This window comes from Oncorhynchus tshawytscha, linkage group LG07 (assembly GCF_018296145.1).
Source record: "Oncorhynchus tshawytscha isolate Ot180627B linkage group LG07, Otsh_v2.0, whole genome shotgun sequence".
In the NCBI taxonomy this organism is placed as follows: domain Eukaryota; kingdom Metazoa; phylum Chordata; class Actinopteri; order Salmoniformes; family Salmonidae; genus Oncorhynchus; species Oncorhynchus tshawytscha.
Genome location: NC_056435.1, coordinates 4,698,877 through 4,715,650, shown reverse-complemented (window position 1 = coordinate 4,715,650; position 16,774 = coordinate 4,698,877). Strand labels below are relative to the sequence as shown.

Here is a 16,774-nt window from a genome sequence, read left to right as displayed (position 1 = left end):
TTACAGCTTTTGTGCACTTTGCTGCAGCCAGGAATATGGGAGATCGTGTTTTGGGAATGGGAATTCCACAAATGCCCCAGACATTCCACTAAAAGCTACCATAGAATGTAACATTCAATAACATTCTGAGACAAATAAATGCAACTTATCCTCATGTTAAAGAACAAAGAGAAATAGAAAGACTACAGCCAGGTCTCAGAGAGGGATCAGGGGACCAGACCTGTGATGTAACTGATAGCCATTTGTTGGCAGCTGGTGAAGTGCATGTGGCTTTGCTCCCTCTGAGAGGCCCTGCTAGGGGTGCCTGGCACTCAGCCAAACACTATAAACTGCACATGCAGACACCGACTTCTAGGAAGAATTTAACCCACTTAAAACCTCTTAGGATGTAAGGTCCCTTTTTTAAGGGACCTGCGTGGTTAATGTACCGGTTCCGACCGACATTTTCGCTTATATATCAATCTGTGAATACCGTAGTTCGAAAGGGCTTGTATTGAGCGATAGCCCTGGTTCCCTCAGATACAGTAGTATAACATTTTTAGAAGCATTGAACCAGAACCTTGATACTGTTTGACATCTAAATTGGAACATTATTCATGAAGATTAGGCTATTAGCCTGTGTGACGTGAAATCTGAAATTACTTGAAGCTGAGATGTCCCTCCTACCATTTAATTGTCTCTTCAGACTGTCCATCAACCCCTGGCTGAACATACATCACAGCCATGGACAAAGCACATGCCTGCAAGCGTTACATCGTAGCGCAGCAGGAGAGAGTGGTTTCATCACGGAAAAATAAAAGATTTTAAACAAAAAATATATATTTGTTTGTCATAGATGGACAAGATTAATATGAGATGAAAGGAGAGTTCCTAAAGATTTCAGGAAGCCAAGTTAGAGCTCTGTGACGTTCACAGCGATGGGGGCAGACGTTTTGATCAAGAGCGAACTTTAGAAAATATGAACATTTTCTCCAACAATAAACATACGTATTTTACAGTTATAAGGAAGGTGAAATCTTAGTCATTTTAGAATTTTATTATGCTATATTTAGAAAGCACATACATACATTCATACATACATAATCCCCAGTTTACAATTGGCTCATTCATCCCCCTCCTCTCCCCAGGTCGTTGCAGTAAATGAGAATGTGTTCTCAATCAATTTACCTAGTAAAAAACCTAGTTCTTTCACCAGTACTATACATACTGTATACAGACAGCTGCCTGAGCCATTTCCCAGGGCGCCACCGGATCAAATATGCTGACGACACTGCTTTGGTCAGTCTTCTCATAAGGGGATGAGACGGAGCACGGACCAGCTCTAAATGACTTTACTGTCTGGTGTGAGTCATCCCATCCCATTTGAAATACATCAAAAACAAAGGACGTGGTGATTGACTTTGGAAGGAACATTACCGTGCACACACCATCGCTGACAAAAGGTGAGCCCATTGAAATAGTGGAGGAGTTCAAATACCTTGGGCTAGTCATTGACAACCAGCTGTCCTGGGATCAGTGTCCTGACGCTATTTTTAAGAAAGGCCAATAGAGACTGTATTTCCTACAGAAACTGCACTGTTTTAATGTTGATCTAACCATCACGGTTCTCTATTGTAAATCATTAATTGAGAGCATTCTGTCCTACTGCTTAATCTGCTGGTTTGGGAATATCAAGGTTGCACAGAAAAATAGGTTGGGCAAGATAGTCAGGACTTGTGGAGAAATAATGGGGCAGAAACAGCAAGAACTGTAATCTCTCTACCTGGGCAGATCCCTCCAGAATGCATAAATAAAATCAAATTTAAAAAGGAAACAGTTTTGTTGAACAGGAAATAACACAACATATTTCACTGTGTACTTGAGCTTGTGTCGTCAAGTGTCTACACCTCAGCAATTTATTACTATTTTTACCAGAAAGGTACGACTTGAACCTTTCTTTGAGTATGCATTACTAGTTATTGTTTATGACCCTCATGATAAATAATTACTTTTGGGGATTATATAGATTACATTTAACTGGTTAATCCCAAAAATGTCTTCAGGTTTTCACCATCATTGTAAAGCCCTAGTTATTTTGTTGCTTTGACAAAGTAGTTTCTCAAGATGATTATTTATTTAATGTGAGTGATTCATCTTATCACTTGAAATGTCTGTCCCTCATTTTATGGTCAACTCCATTACATTAACTGAACTCTGGTTTTAAAGGAAACAAACTTCTTATAGCCAAATCATAGTATAATAATGTGTTCTGCGGTAGAAAACTGAGTGGGTTGAGCATAGCCCTGTTACAACAAGCTTCCATTCCCATGTTAATGGGATTTACGGATGATTTAAGATGAAATCGTCTACCCTGTTAAGGTCAACACTTTATTTGGCACATAATAGGCACTTACTATAGTCCATTTTATTTCACCTATTGAAATAGGAAAACATGTTTGTTTTTTCCTTAAAAAGGAAAGGTTCACTCATTTTGAATCTTGTTCTTGTGCATCTCTGAGTGACGTTCTACCGATTTCCCTGGGTCATTTCATGTGTATCCGAGTCATTGGCGTTCAAGCAGGCAGAACTCCGTCCAAGCACTATGATAAAGTCGCTCTCGCTACACTGGAAGTTAATAGGAATACTTTTAGATTGCGAAAACGTCTAATAATACGTCAGATTTCAATACTGGCCCATATCATAACTTGAATGTCTTCTCTCGAATGAGCCATTTATCATATTTTTGCGATATTCCTACCTCGAGAAATGTGTAATTTAACTGAGGGTCTTCTGGCACATTTTTCCTATTTACCTGCCTCTTTAGTCCAGGGTGCATTGCATGGTGCCGTTGCCAGAGAAATTATAGACTATGACAACATAAACAAAAACGGGTCACAACTCCTGCAGCTCTGTCGCACGCTGGGTATGTACATAGTCAATGGTAGGCTTCGAGGGGACTCCTATGGTAGGTACACATATAGCTCATCTCTTGGCAGTAGTACTGTAGACTACTTTATCACTGACCTCAACCCAGAGTTTCTCAGAGCCTTCAGTCAGCCCACTGACACCCCTATCAGACCACAGCAAAATCACAGTCTACTTAAACAGAGCAATACTCAATCATGAGGCATCAAAGCCAAAGGAACTGAGTAACATTAAGAAATGCTATAGATGGAAGGAATGCAGTTTGGAAACCTACCAAAAAACAATTAGGCAACAACAAAGTCAATCCCTTTTAGACAATTTCCTGGGTAAAACATCCACTGTAATAGTGAAGGTGTAAACTTGGCAGTAGAAAATCTTAACAGTATATTTGACCTCTCAGCTTCCCTATCAAATCTAAAAATCTCAAATAGAAAACCAAAGAAAATGAACAACAATGACAAATGGTTTGATGAAGAATGCAAAAATCTAAGAAAGAAATTGAGAAACCTATCCAACCAAAAACATAGAGACCAGGAAAACCTGAGTCTACGCCTTCACTATGGTGAATCACTAAAACAATACAGAAATACACTACGGAAAAAGAAGGAACAGCATCTCAGAAATCAGCTCAATGTAATTGAAGAATCCATAGACTCTAACCACTTCTGGGAAAATTGGAAAACACTAAACAAACAACAACATGAAGAATTATCTATCCAAAATGGAGATGTATGGGTAAACCACTTCTCCAATCTTTTTGGCTCTATAACAAAGAATAAAGAGCAAAAAATATATACATGATCAAATACAGGTCTTAGAATCAACTATTAAAGACTACCAGAACCCACTGGATTCTCCAATTACATTGAATGAGTTACAGGACAAAATAAAAACCCTCCAACCCAAAAAGGCCTGTGGTGTTGATGGTATCCTCAATGAAATGATCAAATATACAGACAACAAATTCCAATTGGCTATACTAAAACTCTAACATCATCCTTAGCTCTGGCATCTTCCCCAATATTTGGAACCAAGGACTGATCACCCCAATCCACAAAAGTGGAGACAAATTTGACCCCAATAACTACCGTGGAATATGCGTCAACAGTAACCTTGGGAAAATCCTCTGCATTATCATTAACAGCAGACTCGTACATTTCCTCAATGAAAACAATGTACTGAGCAAATGTCAAATTGGCTTTTTACCAAATTACTGTACAACAGACTATGTATTCACCCTGAACACCCTAATTGACAACCAAACAAACCAAAACAAAGGCAAAGTCTTCTCATGCTTTGTTGATTTCAAAAAAGCCTTCGACTCAATTTGGCATGAGGGTCTGCTATACAAACTGATGGAAAGTGGTGTTGGGGGTAAAACATGACATTATAAAATCCACGTACACAAACAAGTGTGCGGTTAAAATGGGCAAAAAACACATTTCTTCACACAGGGTCGTGGGTGAGACAGGGATGCAGCTTAAGCCCCACCCTCTTCAACATATATATCAACGAATTGGCACGGGCACTAGAAAAGTCTGCAGCACCCGGCCTCACCCTACTAGAATCCGAAGTCAAATTTCTGCTGTTTGCTGATGATCTGGTGCTTCTGTCACCAACCAAGAAGGGCCTACAGCAGCACCTAGATCTTATGCACAGATTCTGTCAGACCTGGGCCCTGACAGTAAATATCAGTAAGACCAAAATAATGGTGTTCCAAAAAAGGTCCAGTAACCAGGACCACAAATACAAATTCCATCTAGACACTGTTGCCCTAGAGCACACAAAAAAAACTATACATACCTTGGCCTAAACATCAGCGCCACAGGTAACTTCCACAAAGCTGTGAAGGATCTGAGAGACAAGGCAAGAAGGGCATTCTATGCCATCAAAAGGAACATACATTTCAACATACCAATCAGGATTTGGCTAAAAATACTTGAATCAGTCATAGAGCCCATTGCCCTTTATGGTTGTGAGGTCTGGGGTCCGCTCACCAACCAAGACTTCACAAAATGGGACAAACACCAAATTGAGACTCGGCACGCAGAATTCTGCAAAAATATCCTCCGTGTACAACGTAGAACACCAAATAATGCATGCAGAGCAGAATTAGGCCGATACCCACTAATTATCAAAATCCAGAAAAGAGCCGTTAAATTCTATAACCACCTAAAAGGAAGCGATTCCCAAACCTTCCATAACAAAGCCATCACCTACAGAGAGATGAACCTGAAGAAGAGTCCCCTAAGCAAGCTGGTCCTGGGGCACTGTTCACAAACACACCCTACAGAGCCCCAGGACTGCAGCACAATTAGACCCAACCAAATCATGAGAAAACAAAAAGATAATTACTTGACACATTGGAAAGAATTAACAAAAAAACAGAGCAAACTAGAATGCTATTTGGCCCTAAACAGAGAGTACAGTGGCAGAATAGCTGACCACTGTGACTGACCCAAAATTAAGGAAAGCTTTGACTATGTACAGACTCAGTGAGCATAGCCTTGCTATTGAGAAAGGCCGCCGTAGGCAGACATGGCTCTCAAGAGAAGACAGGCTATGTGCTCACTGCCCACAAAATGAGGTGGAAACTGAGCTGCACCTCCTGCCCAATGTATGACCATATTAGAGAGACATATTTCCCTCAGATTACACAGATCCACAAAGAATTCAAAAACAAATTCAATTTTGATAAACCCCATATCTACTGGGTGAAATTCCACAGTGTGCCATCACAGCAGCAAGATTTGTGACCTGTTGCCACGAGAAAAGGGCAACCAGTGAAGAACACACACCATTGTAAATACAACCCATATTTATGCTTATTTATTTTATCTTGTGTCCTTTAACCATTTGTACATTGTTAAAACACTGTGTATATATATATATATATATATATATATATATATATATATATATATATATAATATGACATTTGTAATGTCTTTATTGTTTTGAAACTTCTGTATGTGTAATGTTTACTGTTAATTTTGATTGTTTATTTCACTTTATATATTATTTACCTCACTTGCTTTGGCAATGTTAACACATGTTTCCCATGCCAATAAAGCCCTTGAATTGATAGGAATCCAATGATAAAAGAAACGTAAAAACGCCAGATACTTACTGACTTTTGATTTTGACCCCTCCCTTTGTTCAGGGACACATTATTCCATGTCTGTGGAACTTGTTCAGTTATGTCTCAGTTGTTGAATCTTATGTTTGCTGAAAATAAATGCAGTTGACTGAGGTCGTTTCTTTTTTTGCTGAGTTTAGTTTTTACCTTCTGACATCATTGACCAGTGCTGAGAAGGGCTTCTCCCAGGCATACATTTTGATGATCCTGATTCCAGACACCACTTCATTCATGGTGCGTATCCTATTGTCAGTCAAGGCAGCGGTTTTACTCCTGCAAGAAAAGTAGGTCACTCAGTCAGTTCAGTCATATCTCCTTGTGAACAGAAACTGACGTTTCCTGAGTTTAACGAATCGATGGCAATGTTTAAATTGCATTTAACTAAGATAACTCTTTCGTAGAATCAGAGAAGTCTGCATTGCTTTAGGGTTTCATAACACCTAATCAAGGCTATTACTTCCAGCACTTGTGTTGTTGATTGTGTGAACACCTGTCCAAGCAAGAGTTCACAGTTCAATTGCCAGTCAACATGCCAGCCAATATATGAAGCTAACTTTTCTTCACATGTGCTTGGAATGTTCTAAGAGGTAAATCATTACAGTCAAAACAGAAAAGGGGTTTAAGAGAAGGACATCATAACATATAGGTTGACCTATGGGTTACCATTGAACAGGTAGCTCTGACATAGTCAATGAAGCATAGGAGCCACTCACTGAAAAACATTGTCCTTATCTATAGGGGATGAGGTCAACTTTTCTCAAGAAGACCCCACTAAGGTCAAGCCATGTAACTTATGTAATTCACCTGAGGGAGCCGAAGAGCTTTCCAAACATGGTCTGTAGTGGCAGGAGGAACAAAAGGACAGCCACGCCTGCCAGGCACGACAGGCCAATCTCATACCACAGGAGTATGATAACCACCACAGCCTGCAGAGGTGCTATCCAGAGGTAGTGCAGATTGTTGGTCACCTGCAAAGACCAGTGATCTTTGGTTCACATAGCTGTTACATGTTTCTCTGTAGTTGCATTGAGCATAACAAAGATGATAATGATCCTTCGAGCTAGATTCATGACCTACTACAGTGGCCAACAGGCCACGCTTGTCTTCATAAGCTGCATGGGCTCCCCATGTTATATATACACACATTTTATATTCGTTCAGTCTGGTTTGAGTTTAGCATCGGATAACTGTAAACATTTGTGCTAAGCAACCATCTGCATTTTCCTTTCATCCATGACTTTGTTCTATCCGTGTGGATTTAACTTCTGTAATTTAGTTGCAAGGACAAGATGACAGACGGCTCAAAGGCATTCCAGATATTGGTGCATTCCATTCCTGTACATTTGACGAAGGGTCAATTGTTATATATGGGGCCTCTGTCAGATAAGCTACAGCCATACTCTTCAGAAACCTACGGAATGAACCGAGGGAGATGATGTGCTGGAACCATTTCATCCAAAGGAACTGCATGCACCTCCTGCTTTTACCTCATCAAACTTGTTGACATCGTTGGATAGCAGGTTCACCATTTGTCCTGTGGTTGTTTTTCCCATCGCCGCGCTGCTGAGACACAGGGCCTATGGGGGAATTACATTTACTAGCAAATTATTCTTGAAGATTTTAGTTTGTATAATGCTGTATGCAGGTATGTAGTGTATAATGACCTTCTTGTAGATCATGTGACACATGGCCACTCGTATCTTCATGCCGGTCCTCTGGACGTGGTAGTAATAATGCATTTGGAGGACGGTCAGTGCAACGGTGGACAGAGAGATACCAGCAGCGTAGCCAAAGGCCTCATACAGTGCGTCCATATCATCAGGATCGTACTTCTCAAAGTACTGGATCAGCTTTCCCAAGAACACTGGCTGGATCACCTTAATCACCTCCTATTGGGGGAACAAGAGAAGAGGTGGAGAGATTTCAACCTGAACTTAAATCCACTTATTTACACTGTAAAAGCTGACATATATGGATAGAAAACCCACTTAACATTTGACCTATGTACATATAGTACATGGTATGTTCAAGAACCGGAAAACGTATATTTCTACATACAACGGTGAAACTAAAGATCCCCAGCACTGCGTAGGGTTTCCCATAGCACTTCACAATGGCTTTGGTGAGTTTGGGCATCCGCAGCTCCTTGGCAGCCATTCGAACCTCCTTATCCCAATGCCTGGAGAGATTAGCACATTGTTAGACTATGATCGGAAAACAGAACAGAGCCTAAATACACAACGGTGCTAAGTTCAATGTTTAGCATGAAACTCCAAATAGAGCCAGGGAAAGTTCTCCCTCAATGCTCTGAAAACAAAAAATACAATAAGGGATGTAAACAATGAAGAGGGATAGGGCTAGGCTAGGGGACATGGCAATGTCCTAGGGACAGGGCAATGTCCTAGGGAAAAGGCTAAGGGAAAGGGCTAGGCTAGGGGACAGGGCAATGTCCTAGGGAAAAGGCTAAGGGCTAGGTTAGGGGATAGGACAATGTCCTAGGGAAAGGGCTAGGCTAGGGGATCGGGCAATGTCCTAGGGAAAGGCTAGGCTAGGGGATCGGGCAATGTTCTAGGGACAGGGCTAGGCTGGGGACAGGGCGATGTCCTAGGGACAGGGCTAGGCTGGGGACAGGGCAATGTCCTAGGGAAAAGGCTAAAGGAAAGGGCTAGGCTAGGGGATCGGGCAATGTCCTAGGGACAGGGCTAGGCTAGGGGACAGGGCAATGTCCTAGGGAAAAGGCTAAGGGAAAGGGATAGACTAGGTGAGAGGGCAATGTCCTAGGGAAAGGGCTAAGGGAAAGGGATAGGCTAGGGGAGAGGGCAATGTCCTAGGGAAAGGGCTAGGCTCGGGGACAGGGCAATGTCCTAGGGAAAGGGCTAGGCTAGGGGATAGGACAATGTCCTAGGGAAAAGGCTAAGGGCAATGTAGTAGGGACAGGGCTAGGCTAGGAGACAGGGCTAGGCTGGGGGATAGGGCAATGTAGTAGGGACAGGGCTAGGCTAGGAGACAGGGCTAGGCTAGGGGATAGGATAATGTCCCAGGGAAAGGGCTAGGCTAGGGGATAGGGCAATGTAGTAGGGACAGGGCTAGGCTGGGGGATAGGGCAATGTAGTAGGGACAGGGCTAGGCTAGGGGATAGGATAAAGTCTTAGGGAAAAGGCTAGGGGATAGGGAGCAAAATAGAGCTGGGCCACAGTATGTCATACCTCTGTAGTTCCTCTCCCAGGCCCTGAGAAGCATCATCAGGAAGCACTTGGTACATGTCATCTTCTTCTAGCCTCCGCTTATTTCCAATACTAAATAAAGGGGTTACCCAACTGAGATATATATATAGAGAGAGAGAGAGCAGGTTAATTAACCAATGCAATAACCTATTAACCAATGCAATAACATATTAACCAATGTATTAATTAACCAATGCAATAACCTATTAACCAATGTATTAACCAATGCAATAACCTATTAACCAATGCAATAATTAGCCAGTGCAATAACCTATTAACCAATGTATTAATTAACCAATGCAATAACCTATTAACCAATGTATTAATTAACCAATGCAATAACCTGTTATTTATTTATTTATTTATTTATTTATTTCACCTTTATTTAACCAGGTAGGCAAGTTGAGAACAAGTTCTCATTTACAATTGTGACCTGGCCAAGATAAAGCAAAGCAGTTCGACAGATACAACGACACAGAGTTACACATGGAGTAAAACAAACATACAGTCAATAATACAGTATAAACAAGTCTATATACAATGTGAGCAAATGAGGTGAGAAGGGAGGTAAAGGCAAAAAGGCCATGGTGGCAAAGTAAATACAATATAGCAAGTAAAACACTGGAATGGTAGTTTTGCAATGGAAGAATGAGAACCTATTAACCAATGTATTAATTAACCAATGCAATAACCTATTAACCAATGTATTAATTAACCAATGCAATAACCTATTAACCAATGCAATAACCTATTAACCAATGCAATAACCTATTAACCAATGCAATAATTAGCCAGTGCAATAACCTATTAACTAATGCAAGAATGAAGCAATGCACATTGAGGAAAGAGAAAACACAAAATAGGAAGTGGATGTGTATGAGCAACATTTAATCCATGAACCCCAATGTTAAAATGCACTGTACTAAATGTTCTGCTTTACGGGGGGGTATTAGGATACACATTTAGTAGGAGGGCCTGGTTTTTGGAAGAACTCGACTGGCCTTGTTCGTTTGCACTGCCCTACGACAACTTGGTTGAAGAGAAACAAATTCAAATGTTCCTTAAAGGATAAAGCTACTTAATTACAGGGTTCAAGTGTTAACTAATAGCTCATTTGTTTTAGTTGTGTCAGCCAACTTTACGTGACCTCAGGCCCTCTCCCTCAGCAGTGTCACTGATAAAGGAATTAGTATGATACAGGTGGCAACTGTTGCGTGATCAATATGCATGCAAGGACAATGTTTTTACATCTAAATGCAAGGAGCACTGTGTACTTTTCCCCTTTCTCAGTACCACAAACCACACCGGTACAATTTAAAATTTAATTTGTTTGTTCGACATGGTGGGATCTTTTTGTGTCGGTAAAATTAATTATGCGAGAAATGGCAGTGGAAACCCTCTATGCGCAAATGTTGATATAATAACCATAATATCGTAGTACATTTGGAGTCACGAGATATGTTGTGTGGTCCTCCCACTACGACTTGGGAAAGCATGCAGTTTAAGATACAGATGAAATCAATTATGATGAACTTCACAGGGTGCTGAATTTGCAAGATGAGGAGGAGTTTGATGCTCCTTTCCAATAAATATCGAGGGTCTTATTCTGGTGACATGATCGATTGGCTGCCGTTTGACAAATAATAAATCGCTGTTATCCATAATAATCTCCTAATGTAAGCAGCCGACCCACACTGCATTTGCGAGCTGTTGGTTAAAGCAGGGTTTCCCAAACTCGGTCCTGGGGCCCTCCCTGGGTACACATCTAGTTTTTTGCCCTGCCACTACACAGCTGATTGAAATAACCAACTCATCATCAAGCTTTAATTATTTTGAATCTGCTGTATAGTGAGTGGTAGGGCAAAAACCAAAACATGCACCCATGTACTGAATTCCCATTCAGTACATGGGAATTTAAAATGGCAAAAGTTATTTTTATGTGCAATGCGTAATCATGCACAGCCTTTAATCCGCAAAAAGTCAGTTTGATGGAAACATCTCTGGTCTAAAACGTGCAACTTGTTTTATGCAGATTTTAAAAAAATATTTGCATGGAAATCTGTCGCTAATTGAATGGAAACCTAGCTACTGTTAACCTTGTTTTTCAGCTTGAAAGAACATTATCTTGCTCAAAACAACCAGTTCATCATACTGTGCAACATTCTCTCTGAACTCTAGTGGTGCTTTATGACACATGGGATAGATGGTTAACTTTGACTGACCTGTGATCAGTTTGCTTGCTTTGCTCTACTGATTCTGTGGTGTTTCCTAACCCTGGAAAACCCTGAATGGATAATCAGGCAGCATTGTCTGTGGCCAGCCCCGCCACTTCAACTGAAGGATGTGGCTGGAGAAATGGAACTGCTCTCAAATGTAATAGATACTTTACATTGATTGTTTACAAGACTCAAAAGACAACAAAAATATAAACAAGAGTAATACAAGTACAACCATATTTTGGGTTTTAATATCTGAATACCAGATTCTCTTTAAAAGAGACCACTGACACTTAAAGGAAAATTCCACCCCAAAACTATATTTTAGTATTTGTTTTATTAATCTATTGTTATATGGTAAGTGTACCGAATAAGCCCACCAAAATTTAAGTTTAGACAATTCTTTTGTGTTTATTTTTATGTATTTGGTCAGGCCAGGGTGTGGCATGGGGTTTTTGAAATTGTGGTGTGTTTGTCTTGGGGTTTTGGTGGTGGTATTGGGATTGTAGCTTAATGGGTTGTCTAGCAAGGTCTATGGCTGTCTGGAGTGGTTCTCAATCAGAGGCAGGTGCTTATCGTTGTCTCTGATTGGGAACCATATTTAGGCAGCCATATTCTTTGAGTTTGTCGTGGGTGATTGTCCTTAGTGTCCTATGTGTACTCGTTGTTAGTTTGCACCAGATAGGCTGTTTCGGTTTCGTTTATTGTTTTTTTGTAAGTTCGTGTTTTCTTTGGTATATTAAACATGGATCGCAATCGACACGCTGCAGTTTGGTCCGACTCTCTTTCATCACCACTAGAAAACCGTTACAGAATCACCCACCACCAACGGACCAAGCGGCGTGTCAACAGGCAGGAGCAGCCGAAAAGGAGATGCTCACCAAGGATTTCTGGTCATGGGAGGAGATCTTCGACGGGAGAGGACCCTGGGCTAAACCAGGGGAGTGTAGCCGCCCAAAGGAGCAACAGGAGAAGAGGCAACAGAGGCAGCAGCAGCAGGAGCAGCAGCAGCTACAGTGGGAGAGGTTGCACCACCTGGAGTTATGGACATGGGAGGAGGAATTGGACGGTAAAGGACCCTGGAATGAGCCTGGAGATTATTGTCGCCCCAAAGCCGAGCTGGAGGCAGCAAAAGCAGAGAGGCGGCATTATGAGGAGCTAGCACGGCAGAGCGGATGGAAGCCCGAGAGTCAGCCCCAAAAATTTCTTGGGGGGCTTACAGGGAGTATGGCTATGCCAGGTAGGAGACCTGCGCAAACTCCCTGTGCTTACCGGGGGCTGGAGAGACCGGGCAGGCACCGTGTTATGCTGTGGAGCGCACGGTGTCTCCAGTGCGGGTGCACAGCCCGGTTCGGTATATTCCAGCTCCGCGTATCGGCCGGGCTAGATTGAGCGTCGAGCCAAATGCCATGAAGCCGGCTCTACGCATCTGGTCCCCAGTGCGTCTCCTTGGGCCGGCTTACATGGTACCAGCCTTGCGCTCGGTGTCTCCGGTTCGCCTGCATAGCCCAGTGCAGGCTATTCCACCTCGCCGCACTGGCAGGGCAACCGGGAGCATTCAACCAGGTAAGGTTGGGCAGGCTCGGTGCTCAAGAGCCCCAGTGCGCCTGCACGGTCCGGTCTATCCAGTACCACCTCCACACCCCAGCCCTCCGGTAGCAGCTCCCCGCACCAGGCTTCCTGTGCGTGTCCTCGATCCAGTACCACCAGTTCCAGCACCACGCACCAGGCCTTCAGTGTGCCTCGCCTGTTCAGCGCAGCCAGCGCTTTTCTCCTCTCCTGCGCTGCTGGAGTCTCCCGCCTGTTTAGCGCAGCCAGAGCCTTCCTCCTCTACAGCGCTGCCGGAGCCTCCCGCCTGTTTAGCGCAGCCAGAGCCTTTCTCCTCTCCTGCGCTGCCGGAGTCTCCCGCCTGTTTAGCGCAGCCAGAGCCTTCCTCCGACACAGCGCTGCAGGAGTCTCCCGCCTGTTCAGCGCAGCCAGAGCTGCCAGTCTGCATGAAGCAGCCAGAGCTGTCAGTCTGCATGGAGCAGTCAGAGCTGTCAGTCTGCATGGAGCAGCCAGAGCTGTCAGTCTGCATGAAGCAGCCAGTCTACATGGAGCAGCCAGAGCTGTCAGTCTACATGAAGCAGCCCGAGCTGCCAGTCTGCATGAAGCAGCCAGTCTACATGGAGCAGCCAGAGCTGTCAGTCCGCATGGAGCAGCCAGAGCTGTCAGTGGAGCAGCCAGAGCTGTCCGCATGGAGCAGCCAGAGCTGTCAGTCTGCATGGAGCAGCCAGAGCTGTCAGTCCGCATGGAGCAGCCAGAGCTGTCAGTCTACATGAAGCAGCCCGAGCTGCCAGTCTGCATGAAGCAGCCAGTCTACATAGAGCAGCCAGAGCTGCCAGTCTGCATGAAGCAGCCAGAGCTGTCAGTCTGCATGGAGCAGTCAGAGCTGTCAGTCTGCATGGAGGAGCCAGAGCTGTCAGTCTACAGGAAGCAGCCCGAGCTGCCAGTCTGCATGAAGCAGTCAGTCTACATGGAGCAGCCAGAGCTGTCAGTCCGCATGGAGCAGCCAGAGCTGTCAGTCTACATGAAGCAGCCCGAGCTGCCAGTCTGCATGAAGCAGCCAGTCTACATGGAGCAGCCAGAGCTGTCAGTCTGCATGAAGCAGCCAGAGCTGTCAGTCTGCATGGAGCAGCCAGTCTGCATGGAGCAGCCAGTCTGCACGGAGCTGTCAGTCTGCACGGAGCTGTCAGTCTGCACGGAGCTGTCAGTCTGTAAGGAGCTGCCAGTCTGCAAGGAGCTGCCAGTCAGCACGGAGCCGCCAGAGCGGTCAGTCTGTAAGAAGCCGCCAGAGCTGTCAGCCTATATGGAGCAGCTAGTGCCGCCAGTCTGCCCAGCGCCGCCAGTGCCCCCAGTCTGCCCAGCATCGCCAGTCTGCCCAGCATCGCCATCAGTCTGCCCAGCAGTCGCCAGTCTCTGCCCAGCATCGCCAGTCTGCCCAGCATCGCCAGTCTGCCCAGCATCGCCAGTCTGCCCAGCACCGCCAGTCTGCCCAGCGTCGCCAGTCTGCCCAGCGTCGTCAGTCTGCCCAGCACCGCCAGTCTGCCCAGCACCGCCAGTCTGCCCAGCACCGCCAGTCTGCCCGGCGCCGCCAGTCTGCCCGGCGCCGCCAGTCTGCCCAGTCTGCCCAGCATCGCCAGTCTGCCAGACTCTTCCAGATCTGCCAGTCTGCCAGACTCTTCCAGATCTGCCAGTCAGCCAGACTCTTCCAGATCTGCCAGTCAGCCAGACTCTTCCAGATCTGCCAGTCAACCAGACTCTTCCAGATCTGCCAGTCAACCAGACTCTTCCAGATCTGCCAGTCAACCAGACTCTTCCAGATCTGCCAGTCAACCAGACTCTTCCAGATCTGCCAGTCAACCAGACTCTTCCAGATCTGCCAGTCAACCAGACTCTTCCAGATCTGCCAGTCAGCCAGGATCTGCCAGTCAGCCAGGATCTGCTGAAACCACCAGCCAGCCAGGAGCTGGTAGAGATATCTACCTGCCTGAGCTTCCTCTCACTCCTGAGCTTCCTCTCACTCCTGAGCTTCCTCTCACTCCTGAGCTTCCCTCACTCCTGAGCTTCCTCTCACTCCTGAGCTTCCTCTCACTCCTGAGCTTCCTCTCACTCCTGAGCTTCCTCTCACTCCTGAGCTTTCTCTCACTCCTGAGCTTTCTCTCACTCCTGAGCTTTCTCTCACTCCCGAGCTTCCCCTCAGTCCCGAGCTGCCTCGGTCCCGAGCTGTCCTTCAGTCCCGATCTGTTCCTCAGTCCAGTGGGGTTCTGGGTGAGGACTACTAGGCCATGGTCGGCGGCGAGGGTGGACTATCCAGGGACGAAGGGAGAGGGGACTAAGACATTAAAGGAGTGGGGTCCACGTCCCGCGCCGGAGCCGCCACCATGGACAGACGCCCACCCGGACCCTCCCTATTGTTTTGAGGTGCGTTCGGGAGTCCGCACCTTAGGGGGGGGGTTCTGTCACGCCCTGGTCAAAGTATTTTGTGTTTATTTTTATGTATTTGGTCAGGCCAGGGTGTGGCATGGGGTTTTTGAAATTGTGGTGTGTTTGTCTTGGGGTTTTGGTGGTGGTATTGGGATTGTAGCTTAATGGGTTGTCTAGCAAGGTCTATGGCTGTCTGGAGTGGTTCTCAATCAGAGGCAGGTGCTTATCGTTGTCTCTGATTGGGAACCATATTTAGGCAGCCATATTCTTTGAGTTTGTCGTGGGTGATTGTCCTTAGTGTCCTATGTGTACTCGTTGTTAGTTTGCACCAGATAGGCTGTTTCGGTTTCGTTTATTGTTTTTTTGTAAGTTCGTGTTTTCTTTGGTATATTAAACATGGATCGCAATCGACACGCTGCAGTTTGGTCCGACTCTCTTTCATCACCATTCAACTAATCAAAGACATAACTCAAGACCTGACTAGTTGAATCAGGTATGATTTTGTTTGGTTAGAACAAAACCCTGTACCCACACTGGCCCTCTGTGAATAAGAAGCCATGCACAAAGACTAACACACACCACTTTCAATGAATTATCTGAAAGCTGATTCACATATGCTGTACTGCTATTCTTGTTAGTTGAACTTGTCTATCTAAAGCCAGTTGAACCTTATTTATGTATAGCCATTTACATTCTGCGTAGAGGGAGTGCTTTTGTGCTACGCTACCCTTCAAGCCCAACTTCTAAAAACATCACATTTAAAATGTATCCCCTTTGGAAAGTATTCAGACCACTTGACTTTTTCCACATTTTGTTATAGCATTATTCAAAAATGTATTACACCCCCCCCCTCACCCATCTACAAACACGCACACCCATTATGACAAAGCAAAAAACAGGTTTAGATTTTTATTTAATGTTTTCATCAAAGGTCCTGACTAGTCTCCTATTCCCCGCTGCTGAAAAACACCCCACAGCATGATGCTGCCACCACAATGCTTCACAGTAGGTATGGTGCCACCACAATGCTTCACAGTAGGTATGGTGCCACCACAATGCTTCACAGTAGGTATGGTGCCACCACAATGCTTCACAGTAGGTATGGTGCCACCACAATGCTTCACAGTAGGTATGGTGCCACCACAATGCTTCACAGTAGGTATGGTGCCACCACAATGCTTCACAGTAGGTATGGTGCCACCACAATGCTTCACAGTAGGTATGCTGCCACCACAATGCGTAGGGATGCTGCCACCACAATGTCAGGGATGCTGCCACCACAATGCCTCACCGTAGGGATGCTGCCACCACCCTCACCGGGATGC

At 44.7% G+C, this 16,774-nt stretch overlaps 1 protein-coding gene and 1 long non-coding RNA gene across 4 annotated transcripts in view; one reads left to right on the top strand and one right to left on the bottom strand.

Moving 5' to 3' along the window:
* LOC112253695 (ATP-binding cassette sub-family C member 4) overlaps window positions 1–16,774 on the bottom strand; it is a 44,192-nt gene that overhangs the window by 15,788 nt on the left and 11,630 nt on the right. For all 3 annotated transcript variants that reach the window (XM_042323951.1, XM_042323949.1, XM_042323950.1), the window contains exons 2-7: window positions 9,250–9,360; window positions 8,102–8,222; window positions 7,708–7,932; window positions 7,531–7,620; window positions 6,848–7,011; window positions 6,191–6,316 (exon numbers count right to left, since the gene is read on the bottom strand). In XM_042323951.1, coding sequence (XP_042179885.1) covers window positions 6,191–6,316; window positions 6,848–7,011; window positions 7,531–7,620; window positions 7,708–7,932; window positions 8,102–8,222; window positions 9,250–9,360 — 837 coding nt within the window. The remainder of the gene's footprint in view (window positions 1–6,190; window positions 6,317–6,847; window positions 7,012–7,530; window positions 7,621–7,707; window positions 7,933–8,101; window positions 8,223–9,249; window positions 9,361–16,774) is intronic.
* The window catches only part of LOC112253696, a 43,144-nt gene continuing 27,660 nt past the window's right edge, over window positions 1,291–16,774 (top strand). The window contains exon 1 of the long non-coding RNA XR_002954061.2: window positions 1,291–1,442. This is a non-coding gene — a long non-coding RNA (uncharacterized LOC112253696). The remainder of the gene's footprint in view (window positions 1,443–16,774) is intronic.